The sequence below is a fragment of the Anolis carolinensis genome, chromosome 4 (assembly GCF_035594765.1).
Source record: "Anolis carolinensis isolate JA03-04 chromosome 4, rAnoCar3.1.pri, whole genome shotgun sequence".
Lineage (NCBI taxonomy): Eukaryota > Metazoa > Chordata > Lepidosauria > Squamata > Dactyloidae > Anolis > Anolis carolinensis.
The window spans coordinates 177,482,792-177,495,970 of record NC_085844.1 but is presented as its reverse complement, the minus strand read 5'-3'; the positions used below and the strand labels follow the sequence as shown (position 1 = coordinate 177,495,970).

Sequence of the window (13,179 nt, the reverse complement as noted above, 5' to 3'; positions counted from 1 at the left end):
ATAGGGTTCCTTTACAAAAATGCACCCTATTCAAATATTCAGATTTGCTTTATTCACCGTATTCAAATATTCAGATAGATAAATCATATTTGGATTTATTTTAAGTATAATATTTATTACAAAGTCATATGAGATTTATGAGATTTATGAAATCAGTTTCTTAGAAGTTGGACTGGATATCTCAATAATCCATCAGTATCAGCTGAAACAGAAAAGCAGAATTATTTCCACTACAATTCCACCAGTTAATATGGAACAACTGTTATACCTATCAAGCGCTTCCTTGAAATATTTCCTCTGTACATCAAACTGGAAAAGTGTTCGTTCGCAGTCCGTTGAAGCATTACAACTGCCCCCATGTTTCTTCAGAAAAGCATCAAACCCATTCTCAGCTGGGTATTTTGAACTGCCCATAAAAACCACTAAGATAAAAATCAAAGATGTCAGTTGTTAATTTGTACTGAAAAATAAAATCTACTATAAGAAGTAGTAATATACACAGACACACAACCTTCTTTTTCACCCACTGAGTGAAGAAGTATTTTCCTTTGTCTAACGCATATGTTCAATCTTATGGTATGAGTACATTATTGGAAGAGTTGAGATCAAAAGTTTAGATTTCGGACCTGTGTCTATCCTTATTGGGGGAAAGTGTGAACTGGAGACTGCAAATATTTCTTTGAAAAAGTGTTACTTTCCTCTTAAAGAAGCTGTTGCAGTTCCATAATAGGTAACATATGGTATTAATCGTGTTTAAAAGTTATTCCAACTATCCATCAATATCTCTTTAGGCTCAACTTCAAAGATTTATTGACTAACAATACATACTCAGTCATAAAGAACTAAACTCAAAAATACAAAAATTAAACACTCATTCAAAACATTAGTGAAATGGTATTCCATGCCTGAACAAAGACTTATTTAAAATTGACTGGTTATTTAAAATGGACTCAAGTCAGTCAGCACTGCTATAAACCTAACTCAACCTGTCTCGATTTAATTTTGTGTGAACAGAAATACAGTTTTCTGTGTTCAAAATCTAAATGACCTTTTACAATTTTAAAGAACACACACACAAGACACAATTTTTTTAATCTGCTCAATGTAGTTTCAGAAATGCAGTCTTTGCAATGTATTTGGCCAAAGCTGACGGTTTGTGTATACCTTATAGTTTAACATTCCCTAAGTTCCAAAAATATTTTGAGTGACAAGGAATTGAAAACTGTTGGAAATAACTGCATGTTAATCTTTGATTAACCTTTTTGCACCTAATACAGTTAAGAAAATTGTGTGTGCCCATTTCTGATTTATTTTAATGGAGTAACCTCTACAAGTAACATACCCTGTTTACTGGAATCTAATACCAACTTTTTGGCTAAATTATCTTGCCAAAATGAGGGTGCACATTAGATTCGTGTCACACAGTAATCTTAGTGCTAAGCCAAAGCAAAAGGGGAAGCTGCTTCTGGAGCACCTGGAGCTCCTATTTAAGGGATGTCATCTCTAATTTCTCATGGTTCAATTCTTTGCAATCCTGGGATATGTAGTTTGGTAAGCCACTAGCATTCTTTGGCAGAGGTGGCTCAAGACCTTGTAAAACTACAGGCCTCATGAGTCCAGAACACTGAAACAGGGCAATTAAAGTGGATCCATTCTACAGCATAGATGCATCCCAAGGTTTTCTTTTCCATTGATGGGAGCTTTGGTATTATAACACTTTTGTTATAACAAATCCTAAGCAGGCAGAAACTGTAATGCAATTTTTTTTTGGTCAAATTACAAAGAGTGAACTTTTTACATCAAATATTTAGGGGGTTTCAGATTTCAATACTGATTCTTGAGTGCTGTTATAAATTCCCCCACAGACACAAGATTATAAAGCACGAATTTTTGCAAAAACCACAGAAAAATGACATTTAAATAAGGACATACTATGTTCCAGAAAATGTGCCAACCCCGGCAGATCTTCAGGATCTGAGAAACTGCCGACACCAACACAAAGTGCAGCTGCAGACTGGAGGAAAGAAAAGAAAAACATTATAAATTCTAAAGAACATATTACCATATTACATGTAAAGCTACCAAATGCCCTGGTACAAAAAGATTCTGCAAGTACAGTAGAGTCTCACTTATCCAAGCCTCGCTTATCCAAGCCTCTGGATAATCCAAGCCATTTTTGTAGTCAATGTTTTCAATATATCGTGATATTTTGGTGCTAAATTCATAAATACAGTAATCACAACATAACATTACTGCGTACTGAACTACTTTTTCTGTCAAATTTGTTGTAAAACATGATGTTTTGGTGCTTAATTTGTAAAATCATAACCTAATTTGATGTTTAATAGGCTTTTCCTTAATCCCTCCTTATTATCCAAGTTATTCGCTTATCCAAGCTTTTGACGGCCCGTTTAGCTTGGATAAGTGAGACTCTACTGTATCTACAAAAATAACAGAATCCCTGATCAAATCTATAGAAGAGAGAAAGGATTCGAAATACTGTACAGTGATACTTTGACTTAAAGAGTTTAATTCATTCTGTGACTGAGCTCTTAACTCAAGATGCTCTTATCTCAAAATGAATGTTCCCATTGAAATGCATTGGAATGCTATTAATCTGTTCCAGCCCCCCGAACCCCCCCCCCTCAATATCTTTGTTACGTGTTTTTAAATAAGAACATGTACTTTATAAATAACAAATACTGTATAAATGCACATTCACAAGGAACAATAAAAAAGAAAGATCAACTTTAAAATTGTAGAAACACAAAGTTGTGGCACAATGATAGAAGCACAAAGTTGTGGCAAGAAAGCAAAAAGCACAAAGTGAAGAGGCAAAAGCATCATTTTCTTTATACTGGACTCATTCCAGCCTCCCTCCCTCTCTCTTCATGAATCCAAACATCCCAGGAATAAAAACTACACAATATCAACTAACCCAAAGTTCCTCAAAGCGGACAAGAGCAAAGCGGACAGCAATCTCCCAAAGTGGAAAAGAGCAAAGCAGACAGCAATCTCCCAAATCAAACAAGAGCATGGGGCAAGGAGGCTGCTTCCTTGAACCTGTAGAGCCCTATACTCTTGTGCTAACGCTCCCTCTGACATTAGCTCTTAACTCAAAATGCTGCTCGTATATCAATGTGAACCCACGCCAAGTGACAGCTGTTAATTCAAAATGCTCTTGAGTTGGGATTTCTTAAGTCAAGGTTCCACTGTACCAGTTTTGTTTAGCAGAGGCATAAAACATTTTCTGCTCCAATTGTAATATGGTCCTGGCTGGAGAAAGTATTCCTTCATTTCACTATCCTGCATTGTATCCTATACATACCTGCTTTTCTGTGCAATTTCTCTTTCTTGTCTCCACTTTATCTGCCAACTCTTCCAATTCACTATCAGGGTCATCGAGATCATCATCATAGTCCTCGTCATCATCATATCCTTCTTGGTCATCCTCAATTTCTGCTCCAGAATCATCATCTTCATCAGTGTCATCCTCAGAGTCATCCTCTCCCTCTGAAGATGCAGCACAAGGGCTACCATCTGGGTTATTCAGGTCCGAAATCAGCAATGCGCACAAGCCATTTCTGAGTTTGATGTATCTAGAAATGTATATTTATATAATCAAGCCATCCAACACACTACTAATAAAACAAAATACATGTAGTCCTTTTGCCTTTATCATAACTACTCTGGGCCCACATAATGAACTATCCCATCAAGTTTGTAAGATCAGCTAAACATTAATATCTCTCCTTTTTTAAAAACCAGGTTTTTAAAATTAATGGGTGACCCACATTGGTCATTCTGGCTAGGGATTCTAACATGCACAGAAAGCACTGGGATTCAATAATTGTTTCCCCTGCAACAATTTTTTAGTTTGCATTTTTCTACTTTTTAAATTTTGATTTTTCCTGCACTAATAACACCTGTGAAAGTGAAGGACTTACTGTATACAGTAATAGTACAGGCATCCCTCAAGTTACGAATAAGATAGGCTCTGTGGGTTTGTTCTCAAGCTGAATTTGTGTGTAAGTCAGAACAGGTACATTAAGTGTAACTCCAGCCAAATATATATACAAGCAATCCTGAAGTTACAAACATCCAACTTTATATATGACTCATAGTTAAAACAGGGGTGATACAACAGGAAGTAAGAGAAATCTACCCCTCTGAAGGGAACTTCACTCCTGAAAGAGTTATTAAGGGGAAAGGAGGTTTATATATATTTGGCTGGAGTTACACTTAAAACATGTACCTGTTCGAAATTACATACAAATTCAACTTCAGAATAAACCTACAGAATCCATCTTGTTCATAACTTGGGGACTGCCTGTATACATATGCTTTAGATAGCACAGAAAAGGGTTAACACCCCTACGATGTTTGTTTTATCTGTGCCCCTGTTCAGAAGATTTCACCACACTTTCTGTCCCTATGATAATTGGATTTTGAAACATTTGGCTTGTTGTGGAAACAAGGATTGATGACAAAGCTTCAGTGGAGACACCTTTTCCCCATGATAACCCTCTCAGGAGTGAATTTCCTTTCCAATGGTAGATTTCTCTCCCTTCCTGTTATTTCACCCCCATTCTTAACTATTAGTTGTATGTTAAGTCGGATGCTTATAGCTCAGGAACTTTCATGGAGTTTTATACTCCTAACCCAGTGAATGTAAAAGATTAACTATCTAGTATTTGAGGAACCTGTTATCAAGTGAACACCCACTGAGGCCTTCCACACCTTTGAGGCACATGGCCTTGTGATAGCAAGAAAAGGTTTACTAATACGACCTCTGGAAAGGTGAGTTATGAACAGGCTTAGGCCAGAGGTGCTGCCCTGGGCCAAAATTCAAAATCCTCTTACAAACTATCAGTTCAGACCTCCTTCAAAAGTAATCAGTTTCTCACCTAACCAGCTAACTGGCCTCAGAGCAAGAGAATATGGGATGTCATGGAGGATGAAAGAAAAGAAGAAAAACAAGTGACTCCACCTGTATTTCGCTCTAGCTTCACCCATCACTGGCAAGTTTACTTACAAACAATCAAGTCCTTTGCCAAAAGTTCTCTCAACAATGCTGTGGATACAGTAAACAGATCACAATTCTATAAAAACTAACCTGGGAATAACCCCCCCCCCCCCAAATTCGCACCACCAACTTACTTTCAAGTAAACATTAACAAGAACAGACTTGATAGTGGTCATCTGCATTCCCATCTTTCTATACAACTGCAGATCTTAAATTCAATCTTAACTATAGTGGACCCAGGTGAAGCAATTTAACTATTGCTTTCTGAAGCTCCATTGCCTTAACAGATCTTGTTTAGATCTATTGCATTTAGGTTTTGGACTTAGCTCCTTTTAACAAAACAACCCTGTAGGTGTAGCAAAGAGCGAATGACTTATAGCAAGTCAGAAAGTTTATTGCTGGCAGAGGCATCTGAACCCAAGTCCAACATTATAATCATTACACTAATTCTTTATAAGGAGCACTCATCAATCTGGCTAATATACTGGAAAGACAGCACAAGAAATGACAACTGTGATCATGTTTTGGATGATATAATGAGAATTATATCCTGTTTGGCTGGATTGGACCGAATCAAAGTTTTTAAAATCTAGAACCCTGTTCTACAAAGTTCAACAACAACTGAGATTCAAAGGTACACTCTCCCTCTGAAGGCAGAACCCCTATAAGCCACACAAGGCTACTATAGCTAAGAATGATTGAAATATATTTCCTATACTGATTTGATTGTTCTTGTTGTGTGCCTTCAAGTCATTTCTGACTTATGGAGACCTTAAGGCAACCCTATTAGAGACTTTTCTTTGCAGAATTTGTTTAAAGGGAGCTCGCCCTTGACTCCCTCTGAGGCTGATAAAGTGGGATTTGCCCAACAGATCCCCATGGCCAAACGGAGATTCAAACCCCAATCTCCCAGTGTCCAAGTCCAACACTCAAACCACTACACCATACTGGTCCCATTTTCTCTGTGGTTGAATCCACTGAAAGTAACCGTCAAGAGCACCAGCCTTCCTCCAAATAATTCTTATCATCCCCATCTACCATGTAGCCAAATGCAACATTAGCTAAAGTTTATGGAAGCTGTTGGTTACCACCTTGAGAGGATGCCAGATTTGGAATGCCTGCCCAGACGACAGGATCAGAATGTAAAATCACCTTAATAGAGAGCTGGGACAAAACTAAAAAAATTAATTCAAAGAGGGAGAAATTTATGGCACACTTGGGCAATAAAAATTAAATGCACAGATATAGGCTGGGTGAAACTTGGCTTGAAGACAGTCCATGTGAGAAGGATCTAGGAGTCTTAGTAGACTACAAGCTGAACATGAGTCAACAGTGTGATTTGGCAGCTAAAAAAGCCAGTGTGATTCCAGGTTGCATCAATAGGAATATGATGTCCAGATCAGAATTTTACAAACTTTTCATGTTGGTGACACAGTATTTAGACATGCATCCTTTCACGATACGGTAATTCAGTTTTACTGGCCAACCAGAGGTTAAACCAACCCCTTCCAAGATAATATTGTATATATTATAATGTATAATATAATGTATTATATGTTTCATATAATCTTTACTGTATAATTGGATTTTTTCCCTTGCATTTATTTCCTACTGTTGATTCTTCTATAAATTCCTCCATGTAATTCAACAGACTTCCTTTTCTTAATTAGAAACTTATTCATTTTAGTGGCAATTACTGCAACTCAATCAACAAAATGTGCAAATCATAAAAGTTATAACTGTACCTACATTTGGACAGCATCAGTCTTTGTTTGTTTGGAGTGGGAGGGAGTATTTCTCATGTGACACACCCGGGGACTACAGGTGACACACTAGTGTCCCAACACAGTTTGGAAAGCTCTGGTATATATCATGGGAAGTCATGGTGCCTCTCTATTCTGCTTTGGTCATACTTTACCTGGAATACTGTGTACAGTTCTGGGCACTACAGTGCAAGAGGGATACTGACAAGCTGGAACATGTGCAGAAGAGGGCAACCAAAATGATCAAATCAAATTACCATACTTCTTTATTGATGAGCAACCCATACAAGAAAGCTACAGATCTATTCTTCCAGGACGGGCAGAGTGAATGTGGCTCTCCATATACTGTATAATAATAATAATAATAATAATAATAATAATAATAATAATAATAATAATAATAATGTTATTTCTTACCCACCTCTCCTCAAGGCTTACAAAACAATTTAAATACATAAGCACAGCAAAAACATTACAAATACACACTGAACCCTACCTCCATAAAAGTTACACTCCAAAATGTATCTCTACAAAATACATACTAAAACACATAAAACAGAGATCAAACAAAGGACACTTAAAATTCATGTTTAAAGACTATCTGGGTAGGCCTGCCAGAAGAGATAAGTCTTTACATGGTCTTTAAATTCCGACAGCTCATTTAGCTGTCAGAGTTCTTCCAGCAGGTCATTCCACAGTCGTGGAGTGGCCAATGAAAATGTTCTCTGGGTTTGAAGACTTTGAAGACTGAAGTGTGCGGGGCAGATTGCACAAGAGAAGGCAATCCTTTAGGTTGGTGGTTCCCAACCTGTGGTCTATGGAACACCACTGGTCTCCAAGAACTAAAATATGGTCTGCGGCCTCACAGTTACTACACCATTGCAAGTGAAACCCTCATAGTGCTGAGGCAACAGGGATGTCAGGAGAGAGGATGACGAACAATGAAAGGTGCAACAACATGCCTCCTGACTGCTTCTTCTCCTCCTCCTCCCTCCCTTGAGTGGAGCCGTTCCATGTGGTGTCTTGATTGTTTTTAGGCCTGTTCCTGAGGTCATTTGGGGTGCTGCTTCAGAAAATTGCATTGGATAGACCACATCAGCTCTAGATTATTAAATATGTTTTCTGTGGGCGAGCAGATGGCGACTACTGGATGGCATATGATATGTATCAGAAACTAGAGCTGATGTGGTCTATCCAATGCAATTTTCTGAAGCAGCACTCCAAATAAACAAACCGAATCTTAATGTTGGCCAAAAACTGATTTGTAACCCTTTTGGTACTAACATTGGAGAATGAGTGGTCCCTAGTCAAAGTAGCCCCTGGTCAAAACAAGGTAGGGAACCACTGTTTTAGGTAAGCTGGACTCAACCCCATGAGGGCTTTTAGGGTCAAAACCAACACCTTGCACTTTGCCTGGAAACTAATTGGCATGATAGTATTGCAACTCCCATCAGCCCCAACCAACAGTCAATGGGAGTGAGGATGATGGGAGAGAGATTCCAACACTACCCAAGAGGCATTTTGACTCCCACATGTTGCCAAACCCATCTTCCTCTTTATTCAAGAGAAACCTAAACAGAAAAGCAACAGATTTACCCTCCCAGGCAGAGTTGGTGGGCATATGGAACCTCCATACATTATCTAATAAGTTTTATTTCACGGTTGTATGCCACTCGGTTTCCCTTTTTGGGAGATGGCGAGGGGTATAAATAAAGTTTATTATTGTTGTTGTTCTGCAACTCCCATCTGCCCCAACCAACAAAACCAATAGGAGGTACATTTTGACACTATCATCTGAAAGCCCACATGTTGCCAAATACACCTTCTTTATTCAGGCACAACCTTTACAGGAAAGCCACGGATCTCATCGACCAGGCGCTCCCTATGTTATGGGACTTCACCTCCTTATTAGTCCGAACCAACATGGGGGTTATGGGAGATCGATTACAGGGTTTGCCTCTCGCCAAAGTCCTTCCCCCAAAGGGCCAATAGCTGCGACCACCGGGCTTTTACCTGTATTGCTTGGGGTCGCTGGGGGACTTGACGATTTCCGGGTCGCCCAGGTTGGGGCCGGCTTCGCAGGCGGCGGCGCCTTCCTTCGCGCCTTCGGCCTCCGGCTCGTCTTGGGCGGCGCCAGCCTTGGCCCCTCGTCCACCTTCCAAGTCCTCAGGCCGCGCGGGCCCACAGGCGGGCGAGGCCTTGGCCCTGCCCGGCATGGCTGCCACGGGAACCAAGGCGGAGGCAAGGCTGCGTCGCGGCCTGGTCAGGCGGCCGCCCTCAGGAAGGGCACCGCGGCTACTCCAACGGTTGCCGGGGCAACGGGGGGTCGGCCTGGGCAGTGAGCTCGCGCGCGCGAAACCGGCCACCAGCCTCCGCATCCACCGCGGGCCCCTCAATGCGGCCTCGAGAGCCGAAGCGCTGACATCGTCCAATCAGAACCCGGCCTGGTGCGCGCGTGACAATCTCCTGCGAATCCTAGGCTCCAGCAGTGCAGCGTCACTCTGATAGGACGGCGGGAGGCAGGAGGAGGCGGGAATAGAAGAGTACTGTCTCTTTAAGCCCAGAGTTCCTTTATGGGACAAAGTTGTATGTGTGTCTGTATGTATACCGGTATGTATATGCATATGCATATGTATATTATTATTATTATTTTAATATTTTAATAATAATAATAATAATAATAATAATAATATGCATATGTATATCTGTATACAAATAGGCAATCCTCAGGTTATGAACACGATAGGTTTTTTAGGTTTGTTCTTAAGTTGAGTTTGTTTGTAAGTCGGAACAGGCACATTGAGTAAGTGTAACTCCAGCCATGTGTATATATGTATATATCAGTACTGTATATGTTAATTTTGGGGAACATAGGAAAGGATTAACACCCTTGTGGCATTTGTTTTGCCACCTGTGTCCCTGATCAGAAAATTTCACCTCACTTTTTGTCCCTGTGACAATTGGATTTTGAAAAATTGTTGTGGCTTGTTGTGGAAACAAGGATTGGAGAGCAAGCTTGGTCCCCATGTAAGCCGCCCCAAGTCCCTTTGGGGATATGGTGGCTGGATATAAAAATGTTGTTGTTGTTGTTGTAAAATGACCAAGTAGCAAAAGTAATGGATAATAGAGGAAGGTGGGGAGTTTCAGAAAAATATCTATTTCTGTTTTATTGACTATTCTAAAGCCTTCGACTGTGTGGATCATAATAAATTGTGGCAAGTTCTTGGTTGTATGGAGATACCAAGTCACCTTGTCAGTCTCCTGAGAAATCTGTATAACGACCAAGTAGCCACAGTAAGAACAGACCACGGAACAACAGATTGGGAAAGGAGTACGGCAGGGCTGTATACTCTCACCCTCTCTATTCAACTTGTACGCAGAACACATCATGCAACTGCAGTGTGTAGGGCTTGATTAATCTAAGGCTGGAGTTAAAATTGCTGGAAGAAACATTAACAACCTTAGGTATGCAGATGATACCACTCTGATGGCTGAAAGCGAGGAGGAGCTGAGGAGCCATATCACCAAGCTGAAAGAAGAAAGTGCAAAAGCTGGGTTGCAGTTAAACTTGAAGAAAATCAAGATGATGGCAACCAGACTGACTGATAACTGGCAAATAGAGGGAGAAAAATTGGAGGCAGTGACAGACTTTATATTTCTAAACGCGAAGATCACTGTAGATGCAGACTGCAGCCAGGAAATCAGAAGACGTTTACTTCTTGGGAGGAGAGCAATGGTCAACCCAATAAAATAGTGAAGCGCAGAGACATCACACTGGCAACGAAGGTCCACATAGTTAAAGCAATGGTATTCCCCATAGTAACCTATGGATGTGAGAATTGGACCATAAGGAAGGCTGAGCGAAGGAAGATAGATGCTTTTGAACTCTGGTGTTGGAGGAAAATCCTGAGAGTGCCTTGGACCGCAAGAAGATGCAACTAGTCCATCCTCCAGGAAATAATGCCCGGCTGCTCATTGGAGGGAAGGATATTAGAGGCAAAGATGAAGTACTTTGGCCACACAATGAGAAGACAGGAAAGCTTGGAGTAGATGATGATGTTGGGGGAAATGGAAGGAAAAAGGAAGAGAGGCTGACCAAGGGCAAGATGGTTGGATGTTATCCTTGAAGTGACTGGCTTGACCTTGAAGGCCACCACTGACAGAGAGCTCTGTCGTTGGCTGGTCCATGAGGTCATGAAGAGTCGGAAGCGACTGAACGAATAAACAACAATATGCATGTGTGTGTGTGTGTGTACACAGGGCCGTAGCAAAAAAAAAAATTCGGGAGGGGTTTTGAAAATTTCGGGGGGGGGGGGGTTGAACCCCTAGCACATACCCCTCCCCGCTCCAAACCTGTCAATATCTGATTGAGATAGTGCCTGGAGGGACTCTTAATGTTTTGCATCTCATAGACTTAGCATGGGGAGTTGGTTAACCAGTTAAAATTCATGAGTAAACGAGATTTTTTTATAACTTGACAAATTTCGGGGGTGTGTGTGTGTGGTTTGAATCCCTAACCCCCCCCCCCCTCGCTACAGGCCTGTGTGTATATGTGTGTGTGTGTGTATATATATATATATATATATACACACACACACACACACACACACACACACACAAAACATATGCATACAACCCCTTATGCAAGATTTTAAAAAATATTGCATATATATGTGTGTGTGTGTGTGTGTGCATGAATTAAAGCAATGGTATTCCCCATAGTAACCTATGGATGTGAGAGCTGGACCATAAGGAGCGCTGAGCGAAGGAAAATAGATGCTTTTTTGCTCAGTGGTAAAGAACCAGAAAGTACACAAAAATTACCCGAGGCTCATACTCACTGTGTAATTAAGTCCTATTCTACTATAAGTGCCATGGTTCCACCCTATTGAATCATATGATTTGTAGTTTGGTAAGGCACTAAAACTCTCTGGTTTGGAGAGAATTCTAATTAACCCTCCTAAACTACAAATTCCAGGATTCCATAGGATGGAACAATGGAATTTAAATACCATAATAGGTCTTGAATAGGTCTATAACATGCATGGTGGGCTGTTAGGAATTGTGGGAGTTGACGTCCAAAACACCTGGAGGGCCCAAGGTTGCCCATACCTGGTCTATAACCTATAATTGCAGGGTATTAATGGACTGCTGACCACAGTTCTGAATACGTAGCTCTGTGTCCTTTCAAAAACCTTTCAGTTCAAACTCTATCAGTTTTTGCTATTTGTCATTCTTTTCTTAGTCTGATTTATTTCCTTTTAATTTTTGTTAAAAACTACCTTTCCTATCACTCCATCAATGCTCCCTGTTCTTATTCCATTAAACCCCAACACAAATTCTCTCTGTGCTCAATCTGTTATAGAGAACTGAGATTATATGTACTGGTTAAGTATCCCTTATCCAAAAGACTTAGGGCCAGAAGTGCTTAAGATTTTGGGTTTTCTCCCCCACATGTAGAATACCTGTATTTGCCAATATATCTATAATGACATATCCTTGTGATGTGACCCAAGTTTGAATATGAAATTCATTTTTGTTTCATATACATCTTAGACACATGGCCTGAAGGTAATTTCATACAATATTGGCCAAGGGAGTCCTGTGTGCCAATTTTTGTTCCATTCCATCATTGGTGGAGTTCAGAATGCTCTTTGATCCCAGCAACTACAGCTCTCGAATGACAAAATCAATTCCCCCCAACCCTACCAGTATTCAAATTTCAGCGTATCTGGTATTTGTGCCAAATTTGGTGCAGTGAATGAAAATACATCCTGCATATCAGATATTTACATTACGATTCATAACAGTAGCAAAATTACAGCTATGAAGTAGCAACAAAAATAATTTTATGGTTGGGGGGTCACCACAACATGAAGAACTGTATTCAGGGGTCACAGCATTAGGAAGGTTGAGAACCATTGTACTATAGTATAGTATTGATCTTAGGCATCCATGAGTTTTGAACTCCTTGAGGTATAGTCACCCTTCACATTTGCTGTGGTTAGAGGCATAGGAAAACCACAAATAAAAACACTCTTTTAATTTGATCTTTGTTTTTTAACTTACCTCTCCAGTAATCTCTAGGTCTTCAAGTCTTTTTCTACGGTCAGTGGCATTGTGTTGGGGGACGTAAGCATTCCCAGATAGACCATATTAATCAAATCTGTGATAATCAAATCCACAAAAACCAAATCTGCAAATATGAAGGGTAGAACAATCTAACGTATTATATAAGTACTTGCAATACTTGCCTACATCTATCAGTATGAAAAATTATCACATAATTGACAGTATAATTACACAGCTGTAAATCTGAAGGAATTTTGTTCTCTTTGGGTAAGTTATGTGTGTCCATTAGGTATCATACAACTATCCAAATTAATGCAC

The 13,179-nt window shown here is 40.0% G+C and overlaps 1 protein-coding gene across 1 annotated transcript in view; it reads right to left on the bottom strand.

The window, feature by feature from the left end:
* nrdc (nardilysin convertase) overlaps window positions 1–9,210 on the bottom strand; it is a 41,194-nt gene extending 31,984 nt beyond the window's left edge. The window contains exons 1-4 of the mRNA XM_003220284.4: window positions 8,803–9,210; window positions 3,329–3,599; window positions 1,933–2,014; window positions 269–422 (exon numbers count right to left, since the gene is read on the bottom strand). Coding sequence (XP_003220332.1) covers window positions 269–422; window positions 1,933–2,014; window positions 3,329–3,599; window positions 8,803–9,167 — 872 coding nt within the window. The 5' untranslated portion in view covers window positions 9,168–9,210. The remainder of the gene's footprint in view (window positions 1–268; window positions 423–1,932; window positions 2,015–3,328; window positions 3,600–8,802) is intronic.
* Between the last annotated feature and the right edge of the window lie 3,969 nt (window positions 9,211–13,179).